This window comes from Condylura cristata, unplaced genomic scaffold, assembly GCF_000260355.1.
Source record: "Condylura cristata isolate star-nosed mole 26May11 unplaced genomic scaffold, ConCri1.0 scaffold00009, whole genome shotgun sequence".
NCBI classification, from domain to species: Eukaryota; Metazoa; Chordata; class Mammalia; order Eulipotyphla; family Talpidae; genus Condylura; species Condylura cristata.
Window position 1 is genome coordinate 11,706,089 of NW_004567110.1, and position 23,575 is coordinate 11,729,663.

Genomic DNA, 23,575 nt, shown 5'->3' on the forward strand with positions numbered 1-23,575 from the left:
TATCTTTCTCTTTGACGATAACTGATATGAATCAAGATTAAAGATCACTGTGCTTGGGTCATATCCTATTTTAATGAATGTTTTATGATCAGTTCTACTGCAGTGTCCTTTTTCTTCTTTATTATCCAGTGTCCTTTTTCTTCTTTATTGCCTTCAAAAGATACAATCAGATTACTTTATTGGTTCAGCAAATGTATTAATCTTTAAACTTTATTTGTATTGTTATTTCTTATGTTTGTGTCTTACACTTTTCCTCCCTGCCCATCTCCATCATAATTTCAGTCTTCTTCTTTACTTTAGGCGAAGACATGCAATCCACAGTAGTGACTCTACTTCTTCTTCTTCTTCTGAAGATGAACAACAGTTTGAGAGACGAAGAAAAAGGAGCCGTAATAGAGCTATCAACAGGTATATGCCATATTGATACATTTTTTAATTGCCAGCTTTTTTTCTTTTTTTTTTTAAGTGATAAGAAACTGAATAATTGGGATAGATAGGTATAGCGTGGTTGAAAAATTGCACAACGGGTTAACATACAAACCTGTACATACTGTCCTGTTTCACATATCTAACTGAACTAATAATAGGTTACAATCTGCTTGCACAACCATTATATACTCAAAATAGTGCCTGGTAGACACCAACTTGACGGAGTAACTAAATTTTTTCATTTCAAATATATTTTTGTTTATAATAATAATGATAATACATTCTTATTATAGAACTCAAGGAAGTATGAAGGACTTACTCATTTTATTCTGAAGTCCACATATACCAGTCAACTTGTTTGGTTTTCACAATTATTATATGAGTAGATAGGACAAGAATTCTCCTTGACCAGCGTGTATGGGCAAATGAAAAAGCAATTTGAACATATTTATAGGGGCATAAACCAGCCATTCTTTATATCACATTTTTTGCATCCTAAATGAATCATGCTATAGCAGTGTGGAAGCCACCAGTCAAATGTGGCTGTTAAACTCTTTAAATATAGTCATTCTGAATTGAAATATAAACTTTTGTTAAAAAAAAAAAACCACTCTTGGATGTTAAAGACTTAGTACAAAAAGACAGTAAAATATCTCAAATTTTAAAATAATGCTTGTATATTGACGATAATATTTTGGATAAGAATAAAAAAAATTTTACTTTTTTCTCTGTTTAGTTTGGATAACAGAAAATCTAAATTTGTGACATTTCTACTAGATAACAGTGAATTAAAGTAAAAGCTATATACTTAGATTAGATGGATTTTTCTTTGCCTTCATTCTTGGAAATAGGCATCCACTTCTGTGGGTTTTATGCTATATAACTGTATTAAGAATTCTTTAAGTAGCCACAATTGAAAATACCTTAGGTAACAGTATAAATTCTTCATGGACAGTTTTATTTTAGGGAAAGTGAGAATTAACACTTGGGGTAAAAAGGATGGTCTGATTCTACTACTTGTGTTCGGTACTTCCTAGGCATTCTCATTCAAATATCTTAATCTCTCATATCAGCAATTTTCATTTTTCCTTCTATAAAACAAGCAGATTCTTCTAGGTATAGTCTCTGACAACTACCACAACTTTTCTGAAAGTTGTAACTCTTGCTTGAAAAGGTTGATTTAGATCCAAATACTGGTGTGCTCAACATTTTGCTGGGAGATTTTTTTTTTTTTTTTAATTTTATAGCAGTTTATTTTTACATCATTTGCTGGGAGATTTTTATGGCAAAAATTGCTGCATGTTTGGTGACACTTGGGTTGATTCCGGGCTTGACCATTTAGTAGTTGGTGACCTTGGTCATGTCAAACTTTCTGTACTTTGGTTTTTCTGGTAAAGAGGCTCAGGGGCGGCGAGAGTCTTCACCAGAGACAGAGTGGGGAGCAGAACAGGCAGATCGACGAAGTACACTGCTGAGGGGAGCAGGGGGCAGGTCCTGAGAGGTCTGCCTCCGAGGCAGGCAGGAATCGAACTCATGCGGAAGCGGCTTTAGATTCTCAGTGCTGGGCTTTAACCCGCTGCGCCACCAGGGAGGGCCATGAACCGTAAATTTTTTAAAGGTTTTGTGTCATCTTGAAAACTGGTATTTTCGTTTGACTGTTATCTTTAATATTACAATAAAGCTTCAGAAAATAAGTATAACATTTAAGTTTTCAACCTATAAGGAAAATGAAAAATTTGAAATACATAATCTCAAGATTACTTTAGTTGAAATTTGTTTTAATTTTTTTTTTTTTTAAGATTTATTTATTTGTGCATACAGAACTGGGATACAGGCCAGAGGCTCAGGGGTGGCGAGAGGCTTCACCAGAGAGACAGTGGGGAGCAGAATAGGCAGATCAACGAAGTACACTGGCGAGGGGAGCAGTGGGCAGGTCCTGAGAGGTCTGCCTCCGAGGCAGGCAGGAATCGAACTCATGCGGAAGTGGCTTTAGTTTCTTAGTGCAGTGCTTTAACCTGCTGCACCACCAAGGAGGGCCTAAATTTGTTTTAATTTTTAGGGGAAATGTCCATATTCTAATGTTGAATATGGAGAGAAAGGTGAGTTGAAGGATTTTTGTTTGTTTGTTTTTTCAACAAACAGATGCCTCCCACTAAATTTTCGGAAAGATGAATTAAAAGGAATTTATAAAGATCGAATGAAAATTGGAGCAAGTCTTGCTGATGTTGATCCAATGCAACTTGATTCTTCGGTGAGTAGTATTTTGAAGCATATTCTTAAATTATATGTTATTTGCTTTAGTTTTCAAAATTAAAATTTTTTTTCATCAGAAAGTTAAATCTTTACAAGTTTTTAATAATCAGGCTGCAACTAAGATACTGCTACTCAAGTTGACTGTGGTCTGGGCATGGTTTGGGAGTAGGGTGACATAATTTTGCCTGAAAATTTAAGAATGTCAATGTTACTCTCCTGCTACTAGGTACGATTTGATAGCATTGGAGGCCTGTCTAATCATATTGCAGCTCTAAAAGAAATGGTGGTGTTTCCACTACTTTATCCAGAAGTCTTTGAGAAATTCAAAATTCAACCTCCAAGGTAAACTGAGGAGTTTGTTTTTTCTTTTAAATTCACTAAATTAGGCAATTACTTCTTGGGAGAAATAAGTGCTATTGTTTAATAATATTATCTTTTGAATCTAAAATTTTTTATAGCTTACCTGTGAATGACATTGTATATAACATCTATAATAGAGAAAAGCTTATTAATTTAAAAGTTTATGTAAGTCAATGTTTCCATATAGGGCAATTTATGGAAAGACTTTGTGTAAAGAAAAATGAATCAGGGCTAGATTTAATAAGGAATTAATCAATAAGGCATAAGTGTAAGAAAAAGGAAGATAAAAGAACTATGATGGAACAGGAATTTTAAGAGTTGCCTCCTGGGGCCTCCCTGTCAGTGTAGAGATTAAAGTCTCAGCACTATCAAGCTATAGCCAACCACTATTGAGTTCAATCACCTACCAGGGAGTTAACCCATGTGGCGCAACAGACCTTGCCTGTTTTGTTTATCTCATCTGTGTATTTCAGGAAAAATCAAATTATGTGACTATGTTAGCCTGCCATTTTTTTTGTTGTTGTTGTTTAACATTTATTTACGCATCTACAGCGGTACAGGCCAGAGGTGGGGGGGGGTTTGAGAGAAATTATCAGAGACAGTGGGGAGTAGAACAGGCAGATTTTTAAATTTTTACATCATTTGTCATTTTGTGCATTTTTCATCTTAATTGTAATCCCCTTAGATTTCCCACCATTTCTCCTCTGTGCCATCACCATAGTCCAGTGCACTCTTCCCACCCAGTTCTGATCCCATTTCCCTTTCCACCCCCCTAAAAATGTCTTTGGTTTATAGTTGTGGGTTTTATTTGGTAATAATAGTTTTTTGGTTTTCTTTTTTTATATCATTTAGTGCCTTTTCCCATCTCATTTGTAAACCCTGTGGGCTTCCCATCACCAAATCACACATGTGCCATCACCATAGTCCAGTGCACTCCCCCACCCCATTTTTGATCCCATTCCCTACTCCTCTCCCGTGAAATGTCTCTGGTATGTAGTTGTTCATTATTATTATTGTTTTCTCCCCTGTCCTTGATACTCCTGCTATGAGTGAAACCATCTGGTATTTTTCCTTTTCTTTCTGGCTTATTTCACTAAGCATGATTCCTTCCAGCTTCATCCATGTTGCTGCAAAAGGCATGAGTTTGTGGGGTTTTTTTTTTTTTTTGGTAGCTGAGTATTATTACCATGTACAACTTTTTAATCCAGTCATCTATTTTTGGGCATTTGGGTTGATTCCATATCTTCTCTATTGTAAAAAGAGCAGCGATATACATGGGGATGCAGGGTTCCTTTTGAATCAGTGTTTTTGTGTCCTGTGGGTAGACACCTAGCAGTGGGATTACTGGGTCATATGGAGCTCTATTTTTAGCATTTTGAGAAGCCTCCATACAGCAAGTGTCTTTTTAGCTCTTTTGCCATATTTTGATGGGGTTTTCACTTTATTTTTGTTGCGTTTAATTAGTCTCTTTTGCTATACAGAATCACTTTAATTTGATGTAGTCCCAGCTGTTTATCCTTTCCTTCACTATCTTGCTTTGGGTGATGTATCTTTAAAGATGTTATTGAGATGTCTGTCATGCATTGTTTAGCTTACCTTTTCTTCTAGATATTTTATGGTTTTGGGTCTTAAATGTCTAGATTTTTAATCCATTTTGAGTTGGGTTTTTTGCATGGTGCAGGGTAGTAGTCTAGCTTCATTTTTTTTGCATGTAGCACATTTGTTGAACTTTCTTTATCATTGCATGTTCTTTGCTCCATTATAAAAAATTAGCTGTTCATAAGCCTGTGGGCTTATATCTGCATTTTCTATTCAAAACCACTGATCTGTATGTCAGTTCTTGTTCTAGTGCCATGCAGTTTTGATTATTAATGGCTTTGTAGTATATCTTAAGTCTAGGATTGTGATGCCTCTCGTCTCTTTCGTTTTTGTCAGGAGAGTTTGGCTTGTGATTATCGTAGGGAATACACATTCTTGTTGGTGGTGGGGAAATTTTCTTTTACCATTTTGTTTAGGGGGCTTTGCGCTCCTTTTGGCAGTGGTCCCACCCTTGGCCTGGTTTCCAATTTGGATGAGGTACTATGCACTAGTAATGGTGGCTCTGCCATGTCCAACTTCAGTTATGACCAGATGCTGTATGCCGCCTGTTACTGCAGGGAAAGCCGGCATGTTCCAGTGAGCTACAGCCACACCGTGCTGCCTTTCTTTTTACTAGCCAGGAGCTGAGCCGAGGCTGTCATACCCCACTATCCTGGGGAGTGAAAGCCAACTTTCCCTGTTCCAGGCAGAGCCCCACCTATTTCAGCACCTACAGCTATGCCCTACCACTCTTCCAGCTAGTGGCACGGAATTGAGTGCAAGCTGTCATGCCCTGCTCCACACTCAAGGTCCTACAGAGCAAAAAGTGCAAATTTCCCCTTTCGGGGCAAAGCTCCACCTGTTTTTAGCTCCTTCGACCATGCCCTGCCGTTTTCCAGCTAATGGTGGGAGTTGAGCGCAGGTTTTTGTGCCCCTCTCAGCTGGTAAGGTCCCGGGGCTTAGCTCAAATTTCCCATTTCAGAAATGGTGATGCTCTGAGCAGATCCCAGGGTAATAAAAGCACTAGGCACCCTGTTCACAGCAGAGACCGGCCTGTTTCAGCAGGGGAGGTGTTCCCTGGCTAGGGCTCATGCCAGTGTTATTCACTGGCTGCCACTATTAGGGAATCACTGTTCAAGGTGGGAGTGCTGCTGCCTTGCCTCTGGCTGATTCAGGGGGGCGGGTATTCCCACGGGTTGAGGCCAGACCCCTGCCTTACCCACAAAGTAGCGAGAAGGCTGAGTCTTATCCTTCCCACAGGTGAATCTGTAGTAATCCTGCTTGCCTCCAGGCAAATCAACCTCCCAACCTTTGTTTCTCCTTCTGTGGTTTTCAGATGTTTCAGCTTTCCCAGTTGCTTTCAGTTGTTTTTTGTTCTTTCCTTGTTCTAGATTTGTATGTGGGGGAGGTCTTGGTTATAATTTCCCCCTCACTTCTTCCATTGCCTTCACCCTCCTATTTCCCCTGGGTCACCAGTCTTGTTCATATTGTCTAAGTTTTGGCTAGAGTTAGCTGTAGTTTCTCCCCTATTTACAATATCCAGGAGAGAACTTAATCCCAGCGACTGTGCAGTGTGTTCTGGGCAGAAGATTTCTGCTGCTCCATGTGGGTCACCTCCCCGGCTGACTAGAAATCGAACTTGTGCTTCAGTTGCTACAGATTGCTTCACAGTGCTGTGCTTTAACCTGTTGTGCTACCAGTGAGGGCACAGCCTGCCTTTTTCACATGATATGTTCTCGTTGTATTTTAATGGCTGAATGATATTTAATCATGTGACTAGATTCTATTTACATTAAGTGATTCAGCTATTACTGGCTATAGTTTTTCTCTAACTTTATGATCACAGAAGTCAACGTGAACATCTCACTCTTCCTTTTTATGTTATCCTTAATACTTTCTTTAAGGTGTAATCCCACAAATATTTGTTGTTTCAATTTAAAAATCTGTTCCTATTTTGGCATTTGTACATTTACTTCATTTGATGGTTTTCATTTGTTAATAATTCCTTTTTTTCCCCATCTGGTTTTTATTGTCCATTTATCTGCTTTTTTTTATGTATATTTTGTTCTTTCAATGTTTTTTACCTGTCACTTTTGATTCTTTTCCCCTGCCTTTTTTATTTTGTCATTTGTTTTTCTTTAACTGCCATGAGTGTTTCTCTTTTAATATTCTAAATTTTTCTTTCTTTGTATAGAAAAACTGGTGTGTAGGCCAAAGGTGCAGGGGATAGAGCATTCACCAGGGACAGAGTGAACAGGGAGCAGAACAGGCAGATCTGCTGACGTACACTTTGAAGGGTGGTGGTAAGCAAGGTAGGAGAGGTCTTCACACCATGTGTGGGTTAACTCCCTGACTAGGAATCGAACTCATGCCATAGTGGTGATATCTCTGAAATTTTAACCCCTGAACCACCAGGGAAGCCAATAAGTGTTTCTTTTCAAAAGCAGTTATTTTATGATCTGAAACTGTTTATCTCTTACTACTTTGGTAGAACTTTATCCCTGACACATTCTGTTTCTACATTCTTTTGACATGTCTACAAAGAATGAGTAGAACCCATTTTATCAGAATTCTGTCTTAAAAGCAAAGAGTAACTTTGCAAATATTCTGAGATAGCTGTAGGTTACCTCATGGCAGTGAATTCACCAGGTATTACTTTTTTTATGTTCTAATCCTTACCACCCAACCATTATTTATATAAGTTGTCTCTTTTTAAAAAAAATAAAGTTTTATTTATTTATGCATATAGTACTGGGGTACAGGCCAGAGGCACAGGTGTGGTGAGAGGATTCACCAGAGACAGAGTTGAGAGCAGAGCAGGCAGATCTATGAAGTTCATTGCTGAGGGGAGCAGTGGGCAGGTCAGAAGAGGTCTGCTGTGCCATGTGGATCACCTTCAGGGTAGAGATCTAATTCATGCTGAAGTGGCTTTAGGTTCTTAGTGTTATGCTTTATTTGCTCTTTGAATGCCACCAGGGAGGGCCCCACGTCTTTTTAAGTGTGTCTTGTTTGCAAGATTAAAGTAATATGGTGATTATGATGGATGAGTAAAAACTATATATATATATTTCAAATGAAGGGTTTTCCTATGACTTCTAGAGTATCAGTATTCCATGTATTAAATTGTGTGAATTGAACAATACTTCATTTGCCTCACTGTTTTACTAAGTAAGCACATTAATAAAATCAGTTTCTAACTGTTTTAATGATTCATCTTTTAATGTAGTGCTAAACTAAACTTTCTTTACAGGGGTTGTTTATTTTATGGTCCACCTGGAACTGGGAAAACTCTGGTGGCTAGAGCACTTGCCAATGAGTGCAGTCAAGGAGATAAGAGAGTAGCATTTTTCATGAGGAAAGGTGCTGATTGTCTGAGTAAATGGGTAGGCGAGTCTGAAAGACAGCTACGATTGCTATTTGATCAGGTATGATACTAAAGCTTATCTACATAGATATGTAATCAATGTAAATGCTATTATGTAAGGATGAAATATATCTTGCATTTAATCAATTTTCATAGAAATTACCTTAGATGAAATAGACAAAATACATAATCTTTTTAAGATAATTTTCTTTTGTATGTCAAGATAAAAGTCAGCATACTATAATGATGAGTTTTATTGTAAGAAGAGAAAGGAATAATTGGGCTTAAATTCTCTGGATTCCTAGGTCTTCATACCTAGGGAAAGAGTGGTAATTTCATACTGAAAACAACAGTCTTCAGTATAAAATATCTCATATTCAAGTTGTAGTTGTGCCCCAAAGTGACTTTCAGTTTGATGCCTCAAATTGTTTTGGTAGCATATTGTGAGATAATACTGAGGTGTACATTGCTCTACATGCTTTTTAATCTGTGTGGAACTCACTGAGCTGCTTTATTTTAACTTTATTGAAATAGATTTTTTAAAACTATGAGACCTTTTTCCTCATTCATTCTGAGATGAAGGAAGTTTGTCATTCATTGCTGCTAGTTGTCTTGTTTCCACAGTTGGTCTAATGGTTTTTGTTTGTGTGTTCCGAAAACTATATAAAGTCGAAGGCATTTAGAACAGTAAAGTTTGTGTTTTAAATATTTCCAGTTGAAAGTAAAATAAGTCACAGTTTACCAGAATCCTTAAAACTGTTCTTGAATTTACATTTAGATTTATAAATACTTGCAAGTAAATAGAAATGAAAATAGATTTATACTTGATGTTTTTCTTGGTAATTTGCAACCACTGAATCTGCTTCATAGGCCTATCAGATGCGCCCATCAATTATTTTCTTTGATGAAATCGATGGTCTGGCTCCAGTACGTTCAAGCAGGCAAGATCAAATTCACAGGTGAAACTTGCTCAATGGCACTTATATACATATTTCTTCCTATATTTTGAGTTGTATTGATGTTGCATTAGTATAAAGGGCTGTAGTGAAAGAAATATTACAAATCAGTAATTTCATTTATTTGGTAGGAGAACTCCAGTATATAGCACAAAAAAGAAAATGAACTTGTTTTTGGTAGCAGTGTGTTCTCAAGCACAGGAATTTTTTTTTTTAATTTTATAGTAGTTTATTTTTACATATTTTTGTGCATTTTTCCATCTCAGTTGCAATCTCTTTGGGTTTCCCATCACCAGATCACCCATGTGCCATCACCATAGACCAGTGCATTTCCCTCCCCCTGCTGTTTTTGATCCCATTCCCCACTCCTCTCCCGTGAAATGTCTCTATATAGCTGTTCATTATCATTATTTTCTCGCCAGTTCCGTTATATTCCTGCTATGAGAGAAACTACCTGGTATTTTTCCTTTTCTTTCTGGCTTATTTCACTAAGCATGATCTTTTCCAGCTCCATCCATGTTGCTGCAAAAGACATGTGTTTCTTTTTGTTGCTGAATAATATTCCATTGTGTATATGTACCACGTCTTTTTAATCCAGTTATCCATTTTTGGGCATTTGGGCTGTTTCCATGTCTTTCCAATTGTGAATAAAGCAGCAGTAAACATGGGGGTACATGTATCTTTTTGAATCACTGTTTTTGTGTCTTTTGGGTAGATACCTAGGAGTGGGATTACTGGGTTGTAGGGAAGCTCTATGTTTAGCAGTTTGAGGAACCTCCAAACAGTTTTCCATAATGGTTATACTAGTTTGCATTCCCACCAGCAGTCAAGCACAGTATTTTTTTTTTTTAAGATTATTTATGCATACAAGCTCTGAGGTGTTAGTCAGAGGTGGGGGTGGGGTGAAAGGATTTACCAGAGAGAGTGGGAAGCAGTACAGGTAATTTTATCTCCCCATTATAAACAGCTTTACCTAAGGGACCATTTCTCCTTGGTGCCATTGCCTGTTTATCTTAGTTTTTCAGAGCTTCTTTTCAAATTGTCTCATGAATTATATAGAAATAATTAAGTATGAATATCCTAAAACAAATACTTGCAAGCCCCCTTATATGCATGTGTTGTATTTTATTAATGTAACATTAATATAAATGGGGAACAAAATATAGTACTATGGATGATTTAAGTTTCCTAACACCAAGCAAATATTTACAATATACTAGTTGACTTCTTTTGACTTGATGCTATACAGTTTCACTTGTTGCTCTGAGAACATTTCATTGTTACGCGCTATTGTAAAAATAGTTGTATCTGTATATGCATTTCATGATTAACCATACTATATTCATTGTTCAAAGGCAGAAACTTTTTTTTTTTTAAGATTTATTTATTCATATGGAACTGGGGTACAGGCTAGAGATGTGAAGGGTGAGAGGATTCACCAGAGACAGAGAGGGTAGCAGAACAGGCAGATAGATGAAGTACACTGCTGAGGGGAGCAGTGGGAGGGTCAGGAGAGGTCTGCTGCGCATGTGGATCTCCTCCGGGGCAGTAGGATCAAACTCATGTGGAAGTGGCTTTAGCTTCTTAGTGCTGTGCTTTAACCCACTGCACCCCCAGGGAGAGCCCAGAAACTTCTAACAATGTGGTCACCACTTTGCTGTCTAGTAATGAATACTAGCTATATTTGCTATGGTTGCTATGGATTGAAGAAATGTTAAGAGAAAAAGTATTGTAATTTTCATAAGCACACAACATCTCCAATGTATGTAATTTAAGAGAAAGATTTAGAATGCAAGTTTTTTAACTACATAATTAATAATTAAGCTTTTCTAGAAGTTAGTTCATTATACATAATTTGAACTGTTATTTATTGTTAGTAATAATATTGTAGAATAATGTAAATAAGTAATTTTGTGAATGTGGTAAGAGAAAAGATTTAGCTTAAAGAGAAAGAAAATACAAATGAAAAATACATTAAATTAACACCTTAAACTCATTATCATGAATTGGAGATACCAGCATGAACTCACCATGAATTTTTTTTGCAAAAAAAAAAAATCTGTATATATAATAATAACAAGATTTCCTAACTCTGGACACTAAAAAGGCATGGAAGCAATAATTCAGTAGTAATTAATACTCCTAAAACAATTATCATCTCTTAATACCAGGATTCTTAAAGGAGTGGTGGATCGCAGAACTGAGGCAGGGATTAAGCAAGGCAAGTCAGAAAAAGCTTATAACCAAAGACTAATGAAATCCTATCAGAATGATGTAAGAGCCAATTCTGAAGGAGTTCTACTAGCCAAAGATAGGACAGTTTAAACAAGAACAACGATTACAGTAGTTTGAAATCAATAAATATATATATTTTTAAACCGAAAAACGTTTCTTAAGACCTCTTTTAAAATAACCTAAGTAGGTTGCTCTAAAAGTAGTTAAGACTTTGATTCATTACTCTGAAAGTGGATGAGGAGAGTTGAGTGAAGCTTTTGTTTTTTGCTCTTCTGTAGCCATTATCCAGGTATGATTCAGCGTAATTTAATAATTGATGAAGTGATTTAAAAGTGACCATTTTTCAGCCACTTATGATATAGTATATCTAGAACTATGGTTTTTTTTAAATTTATTTAATATTTACTTATTTATGCATACAGAACTGGGGTACAGGCCAGAGAGGTACAGGGGTGGTGAGAGGATTCACCAGAGACAGAGTGGGGAGCAAAACAGGCTTGACTGATGAAGTACACTGCTGAGGGGAGCAGTGTTGCGGGTCAGGAGAGGTCTGCTGTGCCATGTGGATCACCTCCGGGGTGGGGCTCGAACTCGTGCTGAAATGGCTTTGGCTTCTTAGTACTGTGCTGTAACCTGCTGTGCCACCAGGGAGGGCCCCGACCTGTGATTTTTAATTGGAGTGATTTATATGCCCTAGTTTGGAGACAAATACCTAGAGACATTCTTGGTTGTCACAACTGGGGAAAAGGAGGAGTCCTTCTGGCATCTTATAGATGAAGACCAGAGATGCTGCTGTATATCCTCCAGTGCATAGGACAACTTTTCACAACAATGAAATTACCTGACCTAAAATATCATTTGTGCTTAGGTTAAGAAACCCTGACTGCTCAAATAATATGGTAAAAGAGATTGACATTGAATTTTGTGAGTGCAGTATGCTAACAATACTTGACCTAGTGAGAACCTAGTATTATGTCACTCCTAAGGAATACAGTAAAGTACTTGGTATTTTACTATGGTCACAAGGGTCTATGGGTACCTAGGTTTTGGTTGTAGTATGGTAACATACTCTGCAGAAGTGGGAACCTAAATTTCTGAATCATGCACAGTGTTGTAAATTAGTGTCACCTTAATTTTTTTTTAAAGATATATTTATTCATACAGAACTGGGGTACAGGCCAGAGGTGCAGGGGTGGTGAGAGGGTTCATCAGTGACAGATTGGGGAGCAGAACAGGCTGACTGACAAAGTACACTGCTGAAGGAAGCAGAGAAGAGGTCTGCGTGCCATGTGGATCACCTCCGGGACGGGGATCATCAAACTCATGCTGAAGTGGATTTAGTTTCTTAGTGCTGTGTTTTAACTCGCTGCACCACCAGGGAGGGCCAGTGTCACCTTAATTTTTTAGAAAATCTGTTTTAAGGTCTCCCTGGTGGCTTAGGGGTTAAGTCTCAGCACTACCACTGTGACAACCTGAGTTTAATCCCCAGCCAAGCAGCTGACCCACGTGGCACAGCAGACCGTTCCTGTTTCACCTGCTGCTCCCCTCAGCAGTGTATTTCAGTACATCTTCCTGTTTTGCTCCCTATTTTGTCTGGTGAATCCTTTTACCTCCACGTACCTCTTGCCTGCACCCCAGTTCTTCCTAAAAGTAAATGAAATCCTTTTTTAAAATTATTATAAATGCAAGAAAAAAAGTGCTGTCCCAATTCTTTTTTTTTTTTTTTTAAGATTTTATTTGTACATACAGAACTGGGGTACAGGCCAGAGGCTCAGGGGCGGTGAGAGGCTTCACCAGGGACAGAGTGGGGAGCAGAACAGGCAGATCGACGAAGTACACTGCTGAGGGGAGCAGCGGGTGGGTCAGGAGAGGTCTGCCACACCATGTGGTCACCTCCGGGGCAGGCGGGGATCGAACTGATGCGGAAGTGGCTTTAGATTCTCAGTGCAGTGCTTTAACCCGCTACGCCACCAGGGAGGGCCGCTGTCCCAATTCTTTAACATGAATCAATAAGCTTTTATTTTTTTAAGTTTGCTTATTTATTCTTACAAGAACTCGGATACAGGTCAGAAGTGTGGGGGTGAGAGGATTCACCAGAGACAGAGCCAGGAGCAGAACAGGTAGATAGACTGAGATACACTGCTGAGGGGAGCAGCATGCAGATCAGAAGAGGTCTGCCACGCTACGTGGATTTCGTCCCTTGCTGGGGATTGAACTTGAGATGCAGTGGCTGTGAACTGCTTCACAATGCTGTTCTTTAACCTGTTGCGCCACCAGGGAGGGTCATCTATAAGCTTTTAGATCTCTTTAGTGTACAGGAAACATGGAAGATAGAGGATAAATTAAATTACCCCATCTAGAAAGCAGTCAACACAACTCAGAAAGTGGTAAAGGAAATGTACTCACTAGTTTTATTGCTGTCCTTACTTGGGAACTCTCACATTGTTTTGTGAAATTATGCTTAATGAAGTGGTTGCCAGGATTATTTGTGGCTTTTTTTTTTTTTTTTTTTTTAAGATTTATTTATTTGTGTATACAGAACTGGGGTAAGACCAGAGGTTCAGGGGCGGTGAGAGGCTTCACCAGAGACAGAGTGGGGAACAGAACAGGCAGATTGACGAAGTACACTCCTGAGGGGAGCAGCGGGCGGGTCAGGAGAGGTCTGCCGCGCCATGTGGTCACCTCCGGGGCAGGCGGGAATCGAACTCATGCGGAAGTGGCTTTAGATTCTCAGTGTTGTGCTTTACTCCGCTGCGCCACCAGGGAGGGCCCTATTTGTGGCTTTTTAAAGACCATTTGTTTTTCACTGTTTTTAATCTCCATGTGCCATTTAGTATCTTATTTTCTAGGTATTTTTCATTCATTGGTGGTTATGAGATGTTCTGAGAAAATTTATTCAAATATTTGATGTATGAAATCTTACTAAAAGAAGAAATGATACAGTTAAGGTCCATAAATTAATCTGTTCTCTTATTTTTAAATTTAGTTCTATTGTTTCCACACTGCTAGCTCTAATGGATGGACTGGACAGCAGAGGGGAAATTGTGGTCATTGGTGCTACCAACAGACTGGATTCTATTGATCCTGCTCTTCGAAGGCCTGGTCGCTTTGACAGAGAATTCCTTTTCAGTTTACCTGATAAAGATGTAAGGATTTAACATCAAATTTTGATGGTGCTTTTTAAACAAGAGGATAGATAGATCCACTCCTATTCACTAGCTTTTCAATAAATTTAAATCCTTGTGGGATACAGTATCACATGGATTTTCTTTACTGCAGCCTTTACAGGAAGTTTGCTTCATAACAGGAAGTTTGCTTCAGAATTTGGCACAAACCAATGCCATGGTTTCCATGGGCACATGTATGGGCACATATTACTTTTTCCCAGATTACTCTAGTTTATTGTGACCAGGAGTCACTGAGTTCTTCGCTTTGTACACATAGCACATCACTTACCTAGAAAGGATTGCAGTTCCCTTGAAGCCACTTACTCATTTGATAACCAAGCAAGAAAATATGGATAGGATTGTTAGTTCTCTAAAATAGTTCTTAATATGTGCCAGGATGAATAAAAGTTCAAGTTACTTAATTTCTCTAATTCACATTTATGCTGACTAGAACTTGAGCACTGTAATGTAAATCTTTAGTTTAAATAGCTTAATTGGTCATAGACTTATCTTTTCTCATTTTTGCTATTTAGTGTTACTTTGTGTGTTAGGTTTTCTTTAAAATTTTAGATAATTAACAGTATTGTAAATTGAAATTATCTTTTTTTCATTTATTTATTTGTGTGTGTGTGTGTGTGTTTGTTTATGCATACTAGAAATGTGGTATAGACCAGGGTTATTTGTGGGGTGTGAGAGGACTCACCAGAGACAGAATGGGGAGCAGAACAGGCAGAGGTACTGAAATACACTATTGAGGGGAGCAACAGATGAGACAGGAGAGTTCTGCTTCACCTACTAGGTCAGCTCCCTGCCCACGAGCACAGCATCGAACTCGTGCTGCAGTGGCTGCAGATAGCTTTATATTGCTATGCTTAGCCCCTTGCACCACCAGGGAGGCCCCTGAAATTGTTCTAATCTGAATAGACTGTTACTACAGATGCTAAAAATTGGATTGTTTTTATTTGTAGGCCCGAAAAGAAATTCTAAAGATTCATACCAGGGATTGGAATCCTAAACCATTGGACATCTTTCTAGAAGAACTAGCAGAAAACTGTGTTGGTAAACATTGTTTTAAACAATTAAAAGAAATATTACATAAATTTCAAAGGTGGAACAAGTTATAGGCTTGCAAGGTTATATTTAACGAAATGTGAGATTGTATTTGTTTCTCATCTCTTATTTGTGACATGTTTTTTTACACAAAGTCCTGCATATAAATGAAAGTACTTGACAAATTGGTCATCAGGGAATTTGAGGGCAAAATAGACAATATTAGCTACCTTTTACTGTTTATATTCTTTTCATCTTCCTGTTAAGCATGCTCTGTATTTCAAGTAATTCTCACAACACTAACATACATAGATACTCTTATCCCTATTTTATGGATGAATAAATGGCTAAGAGAGCATATATAGTTCTCTGAAGAACACACATTCTGTAAATGACACATTGCAATTTGAACCTAGACTGTCCAATTCTAAAACTTGCTCATGACCTCTGTGTTACCTGTGCTTGCATGTTTCATAAATGATGGTTGGTTTGTTGATACCATCATTTTAAGTTCACTGGGCAAATGAAAAGTTTTCTTTATTACTCCTGATATTTTACTACTATATTGCTAGACTCATTTAAAATTTTCTTTTCGTTATGGTCATGCTAATCAGGTGATATGGTACCTTAAAAGAATCTTTTCTCATTACCTTGGATAGGCTACTGTGGTGCAGATATTAAATCAATATGTTCTGAAGCTGCTCTGTGTGCTCTACGTCGACGTTACCCACAGATCTATACCACTAGTGAGAAACTACAGTTGGATCTCTCTTCAATTAGTATTTCTGCTAAGGATTTTGAGGTAGCTATGCAAAAGATGACACCAGCCTCCCAAAGAGCTGTGACACCCCCTGGGCAGGCACTGTCCACCATTGTGAAACCCCTGCTGCAAAGTACTGTTCACAAGATCTTAGAAGCCCTGCAGAAAGTATTTCCACATGCAGAAATCAGTACAAGGAAAGCATTAGAATCAGGTATGAAACTTAACTGATGATTTATTAGTCTTCATAATCAGTGAAAGCTAAAGGTTTTATAATTCGAGAAATGTCTCTTTATTAAAGTGTCTTGAAAGAAATTTGGCTGTGCTTTGCCTTGGCATTTAACAGAATGCTCTTAACCCAAGTTTGGGTTGCATTTTTATATTTGCTTATTACTTATATCTATACAAATGTTTTTATTTTTAATTTTTTTATTGAAATTTGTTAATTGCTGACTGAATCATAAAGATTTGCTTTGCAATCCAGAAAAGTAAACTAATGTGCTACTTTTTCGTTTGTTTCATAGATATTTCTTGTCCTCTGCTAGAAAGTGATTTGGCATACAGTGATGATGATGTTCCATCAGTGTATGAAAATGGGCTGTCTCAAAAATCCTTTAATAAGGCAAAAGAAAATTTTAATTTTCTCCATTTAAATAGGTACGTTTCCCTCGCGTATGAATATCTGTATATTCATATATACGTATGTATGTTAAAATTCCTGAAAGTAAAGGAGATGGCGGCTGAATAGATAAAAGTGCCAACTAATCTGTTCCTTTTTTCTTTCTACATCTGATGTTTTTTCCTAAAATATCAATTATTTTGGTCATTAAAATTATGATTGTATTATAGTAAAAAATTACACTCTATAAAATATTCCTAAAAATTTATGGAGGTTTCAACATAATAAAAGCCCAGAGCCAAAATCATACTTTATGGTGAAAGACAGATATTTTCCTCTAGGGTCCTGGTATAAGGGTAGAATGTCCATGCTTACCATTACTATTCAACATACCATTTGAAGTCCTAGCTAAAGCATCAAGGCAGGAGAAAGAAAAGAGGACTCCATGTTGGGAAAGAAGTACCACTGTTTGCAGATGACATGATAATATAAACAGAAAACCCTAAAGACAGCACTAAAATGCTAATTGAAAAAGTAACAATAAAGTGACAGTACAAAATCCGTTTACTACACAAAAATGAGGTACGTTTCTGTATGCAATCAGTAAGCTAGAAGAGAAATTCAAAACAGTCACTCACAATGCAATAAAAAGAATTAAATACTTGGAAGTAAACCTAACAAAGGAGGTGAAGGACCTGTACTGTCAAAACAGGACATTGCTAAAAGAAATAAAAGCAGGCACAGAGAAGTAGCTGCGAAAAATTCCCAGCCTATGGTTCGGAAGAATAAACTGTTAAAATGACCACCTTACCTAAGCAATATATGAATTCATCACCATTCCTATCAAGGCTCCAATGATATTCTTCAAAGAAATAGAACAAGCATTACTGAAATTCATAGGGAAATCACCAAAAAAAAAACCCCAAACAGCCAAAATATTCCTGAAAGTAAGAGGAAGAATGTCGATATTATATTTCTATCCCTCAAACTACACTGTACAGTGAAGTAATCAAAACGGTGTGGTACTGGAATAAAAGTAGACAACACAAACCAATAGAAGAGGGCCCAGAAATAAGCCCACATCTATGGAGACATTATCCTTGGTGCCAAGGATAGACATTGGAGAAAAGAGAGTATCTTCAACAAATGGTGTTGGAAAAACTGGATAGCAACTTGCAAAAGAACCTAGATCATTGCTTCATACCATATGTGAAACTTAACTCAAAATGGGTTTAAATATGATTTGTAAGGCTCCATCAAAAATACATTGAAGAAAACATTCCACAACACTGGTTTTAGTGATACCTTTGAGAATTTGTCTCCTAAGGTAAGAGAAACAAAAATAATTAATGTCATATGGGACTACATTAAACTAAAAAGTTTCTCTGTGATGAAAGAAACTATCAGTAAAATGAAAAGATAAGCACCTGGGAGAAAATCTTTTCATACCATACGTCCAAAAAGGGGCTATTATCCATTATCTACAAAGAGCACATCCAACTCAACAAAAAGAATCCTGTCCAAAAATGGGTAGAAAAGCAAAAGAGACACCTATACAAAGAAGGCATACAGATGGCCAACAGGCACATGAAAACATGTTCATTATTTATCATCAGAAAAATACAGATCAAAATTACAGTGAGGTAATGTCTCACCCTTGTGAGAATGGCATACATCAAAAAGACCAGACAGAAGTGTAGAGCAAGTGTAGAATGTGGAGCAAAATGCACCCTCATACACTTGGTGGGAATACAGACTGGTCCAAGCCCTAGGGAAAAGAGCATGGAGGTTTCTCCAAATAATAAAGATAGTCCTGCTTTATGATGTAGCAATTCCACTCCTAGGTATCTACCCACAGAATGCAAAAACACTAAGTTGAAGGGATATGTGCATCCCTGTTTTCATTGCAGCCATATTTATAGTTGCTAAGTTATGGAAACAGCCTAAATGCCAAATGATGGAGGAGTGGATTAGAAAAGTATAATATGGATGCACAATGGGATACTACTCAGCTGTTTAAAATGTAGAACTCTTGGCATTCATGATGCCGTGGTCAAAATTGGAGAGGATAATGTGAAATAAATCAGAAGGAGAAAGAAGAGAGGATGATTTCACTTATATGTGGAATATAGGAAACCAAAAGCTGAAACAAAATTAAACCAATAACCAAAAAATCTGACTGTAGAGTTGAGCTACAAGGGGGGGGGGGGCACCAAAATGGGGCAGAGGTGCAGTGTACTATGGTGGAGGACTAGGGATGCTCTGGTGGTGTGCTCTGGCGGCATGCATCTGGCAAGGTGTAATCCCTATGCCTCTGCATCATGTACAGCATTGTTGTAAACTAATGTTATCTCATTAAAAATGATACAGATTAAATTAAAGCAGGGGTAGGGGGTACTGGACGTTTCCAAAAACCATGTGAACGATGCTGTTGTAACTCTGGTCATATAGTCAATGTCCATAATTATAATTTGGATGAAAATTTACTTATCCGCTTTCTGTAAAACACAACTTATTTGTTTCTTTCAGAAATGCTTGTTATCAACCTATGTCTTTTCGACCAAGAATCCTGATTGTAGGAGAACCAGGATTTGGGCAAAGTTCTCATTTGGCACCCGCAGTCATTCATGCTTTGGAAAAATTTGCAGTGTATACATTAGACATTCCTGTTCTTTTTGGAGTCAGTGCTACATCTCCAGAAGAAACATGTGCTCAGGTAATTCATTATTCAGACAAGCTATAAGACAAAACAGCCTTCTGGAGACAAAATACAGAATTGCCTCATTCTCTCTCTACTATGGGTTGCTTTATCTTTCTTCTGACTTCATATTTATGAAATAGAACTGTGCAACAAATAGAATTTGCAACACAAATAATTGTGTTGTCAATAAAAGGGGTAGGTATAAATCCTGTTTCCAATATTTTGTATCTGTGTGACCCTAGGAAGAAAGTTATTTAGATCTCTTTGCCTCACTTTCCCCATTTGCAAAATCAAGATAATAGCATTTATCCTTTATTGCAGTTGTGAGAATTAAATTCATAAAGTACTTAAACAGTGACTGTGGGACCCTCCCTGGTGGCACAGCAGGTTAAAGTACAGCACTATTATGCTATTGCAGCCACTGCAGCACAAGTTCGAATGCTAGCCAGGGAGGTGACCCACATGGCATATAGCAGGCCTCTTCTGACCTGCCTGCCGCTCCCCTCAGCAGTGAGGGCAGGTCTGCCTGTTCTGACCTGCCTGCCGCTCCCCTCAGCAGTGAGGGCAGGTCTGCCTGTTCTGCCCTCACTCTCTCTGGTGAAACCTCTCACCCCCCTGCACCTATGGCCTGTACCCCAGCTCTGTATGTATAAATGAGTAATTTTTTTTTTTTTAAGTGACTGCAATATATAGTAAGTACTCAGGTATCCTATTTCTGTTTTTTCTGAATTTATATTTAACTTATTTTTAATGTAAAATTGTTATAACTGTGGTTGCTATAACAGAGTTAAGTTTCTTGATCTGTCTTCTAATTGCTTGAAGCAATTATGTTCTAAAAATGTGACTTATACAAGCACAAGATTGTGGAACTGGGGGAAGCATTTTAAAGAATTTTTTTTTGCCATTAGCAGCAACATGAATGGAACTACAAGGGATAATCCTCAGTGAAATAAGTCAGAAGGCAAAATAGAAATATCAGCTGGTTTAACTTATAGGAGGAACATAGGGAGACCAAATAAAGGATCGGGGGAAAAATAATAACAATTTTTAAAAAAACCACAACAAAACAAAATAAGCAGGCAGCTATAAGTCAGAGACATTCTGAAGGGAAGGAGGAAGGAAAGGAGCAAGGACAGGGACCGAGAAGGGGCGAGGAGCACAAGGGACTGTGGTGATAAGCGCGGGGTGAATGGATGGTAGGAGGTCTATGGGCTCTACCTGAGAAAAGAAAGCAAACACTAAAAAAAAAAGGTCAGGCAATTTTAAAGAAAGATTAGAGAAATTGGGAAAAAAAACAAGCATTTTATATGATATCTGAAGTTAAACATAATTGCTATATAAATTAAATTGGCATCATTAATGTGCTGACTCAATAACTGAAATTAATTTTTTTTTTTCCTCTCTATTAGATGATTCGTGAAGCCAAGAGAACAGCACCAAGTATAGTATATGTTCCTCATATTCACTTGTGGTGGGAAATAGTTGGACCCACACTGAAAGCCACTTTTACCACATTGTTACAGAATATTCCTTCATTTGCTCCAGTTTTACTACTTGCAACTTCGGACAAACCCCATTCTATTCTGCCAGAAGAGGTAATTTGTGAGAGAAAAATTATATATAAAAAGTTATTCATATAAAATAATAGAAGTGTTTGTTGGGCAGGATGGTGTGTGTATGTGCAGAGTAGTACAACACTTTTTATCTAACAAAGTGGTATATGTTTTCTAGTATATAAATCTCAAGAGCAGCATGAATTTTTTTTTTGCATTGGTATGATTTATTGTGTTTTTGTTTGTTTGTTTGTTTTTTTAGTGTATATTTGTCCCTAGATATTTTGGTTGTGGTTCATTTTTTTGTTTTTGTTTCTATTAAACCACATCAACAAGCATTCTAGGGATATGATTTGTATTTGCATTACTAGGTGGGTGTTTTCTAATGTCTGTTTTCTTTTGTAAAGATTTATTTATGCATACAAGAACTGGGTACAACCAGAGGTATGGGGGGGGGGTGGTGAGAGGATTCACCAGAGACAGAATGGGGAGCAGAACTGGCAGATGTACTGAGGGGAGCACTGCTGAGGGGAGCAGTGGGCAGGTCAGGAAAGATCTGCTGCACCATGAGAGTCAGCTCCTTGGCTGGGCATTGAACTCGTGCTGTAGTGGCTGTGGGTAGTGCCATGGTGTAATGCTTTAGCCTGTAGCACCACCAGGGCAATGTCTGTTTTTCAAAGTTAAATAAAGTGTGTGCCCATTTAAATTTTTCGAACAGAAAAAGAATTACTGTTCTTCAGATTTGCCAATTTTGAAAATGACCATCAGAGAACAAGTTTTCGTTATTCTCCCTAGAATACTCTTCTAAATATTCATGTGGCATGAGCCTTTCTTTGTCTTCTGAGATCTCTGCCCAGATCAGTTTCTCAGTTATTGCAATGCCTCCTGCATACATAACTTTTTCCCCTTACTCTTATTCAGTTATATTCCTACCTGTTATCAGATATTAATTTGTTGCACTGTCTCCCTAACAGAATGTGAAGTCCATAAATTCAGAGGTTTTCCTCTCCCTGACTCTAACCCCAGAAAACATAATAAGCATACTGTAGGATTGAGTGTTTTCCTTAACTGAATTTTAATGTTTTTCATCCGTGTCACAAAATAGGTTTGCAGTTGTGGAACAGTAGAAAGCTAAATTCAAATATATTATTAAAAAGCTATTTGAATGCTTATTCCATGACAGGCTTGGTTATCGGCACTGATTATAGAGCAGTGACAATACAGATAAAATTTGTATCCTATCACTTAATGTTTTAGCTAAGGGGAAGACAAGAAAACTAAGTAAATTTTATAACACTAACCTAATGACATGGAGAAGAATATTGCAAGGCAGTGCCAAACGAGTGTCGTCAGGTCAGTGTTTAAATAGGCGAGGTGAGGCTGCATGAAGAAATTGACATTTGTAAAAAGGTAAGATAGTGACCCAATTGAGTATCTGAGCAACAGATTCCTGGCAGAGGAAAAGCGAGTATACAGACTGAAGCAAAAGTGCATTTGGGTGTGTTGGGAAACAGCACCAGAAAGCCAGGGTGAATAGAACAGTGAAGGGCAGCAGAGAAGGAAATGAGGTCAAGGAGTTACTGAAGGACTGGATTGTGTCACTGAAGACTTTGTTTTAATAGTTGATTGTGAATTCCTCAACTGGGACTTGTATAAGCAGGGAAATTATGAATTACAGATCCTTAGAGGTTTCTAGTTTAATCATCCCACTCTGGGCTGTGTATAGTCTCTACCCCCACCTTTTTTGAAACACATTCTTCATTCATTTTTGTTAGCTCTGACTCCTGCTAAACTATCCATCTTATTTTGAGAAGCTTCCATTTCTTCATTTCCATTTGTTTCCTAGGTGTTGTGTAGAACCTGTTTAATCTGTTTTTGTAGTAACAGCTCTTTGCATGTATGGACAATTGCTTCCATTATATCTTACTGAAAGGAGTATCCCATTCATTGTCCTAATCTGACAGTGATGTGTATCATTTTGTCTCATGTTACATTGGCCAAAACTTGGTCACATAACCATACTTTAAATGTAAGGGTAGAAAGGAAATAGGATACAGCAATATGCCAAAAAAGAAGAAAACATGGATTATAATAATAGCAGGCTCTGCCACACAACATACTTTTTTTTTTTTTTTTGGTTTCTTCAATGTCACCATACTCGATGTCTTTCTGCATATTTTTGAAATACTGTCCCTAGGATGAATTAAGTATTCTAGTTAACACAAAGTAAAGAATTGCTGTTTCGTAGCTACTTTATATCCCTGGCTTATTCTTACTGTCAGTGAAAACTTTGTTAATTACATGAATTTTGAAGTGAAAAGATTCACTTCAAAAATATAATTCAAAGTATAAATTATACTTTCAGTGGTAATTTAGAGCAGTTAAGACAAACTACTTGAATTTTCTTTATGTGGACATAGGTTTAAAAACTGTAACTTGTAAGAATGTGGGAATTGAGGGCCTTTCTGGTGGTGCAGAGGTTAAAGACAGCCCTGTCAAGCTATCTGCAGCCACTGCAGCACTAGTTTAATCCCAACTGGCCAGGGAGCT

General features: G+C 37.6%; 1 protein-coding gene across 1 annotated transcript in view; it reads left to right on the plus strand.

Annotated features, from left to right (window-relative positions):
* Window positions 1–23,575, plus strand: part of ATAD2 (ATPase family, AAA domain containing 2) — a 55,651-nt gene that overhangs the window by 21,353 nt on the left and 10,723 nt on the right. Inside the window, exons 9-19 of the mRNA XM_004679606.2 lie at window positions 301–408; window positions 2,572–2,680; window positions 2,909–3,024; window positions 7,871–8,045; window positions 8,855–8,943; window positions 14,162–14,321; window positions 15,311–15,401; window positions 16,052–16,366; window positions 16,677–16,809; window positions 19,301–19,487; window positions 20,882–21,067. Coding sequence (XP_004679663.1) covers window positions 301–408; window positions 2,572–2,680; window positions 2,909–3,024; window positions 7,871–8,045; window positions 8,855–8,943; window positions 14,162–14,321; window positions 15,311–15,401; window positions 16,052–16,366; window positions 16,677–16,809; window positions 19,301–19,487; window positions 20,882–21,067 — 1,669 coding nt within the window. The remainder of the gene's footprint in view (window positions 1–300; window positions 409–2,571; window positions 2,681–2,908; window positions 3,025–7,870; window positions 8,046–8,854; window positions 8,944–14,161; window positions 14,322–15,310; window positions 15,402–16,051; window positions 16,367–16,676; window positions 16,810–19,300; window positions 19,488–20,881; window positions 21,068–23,575) is intronic.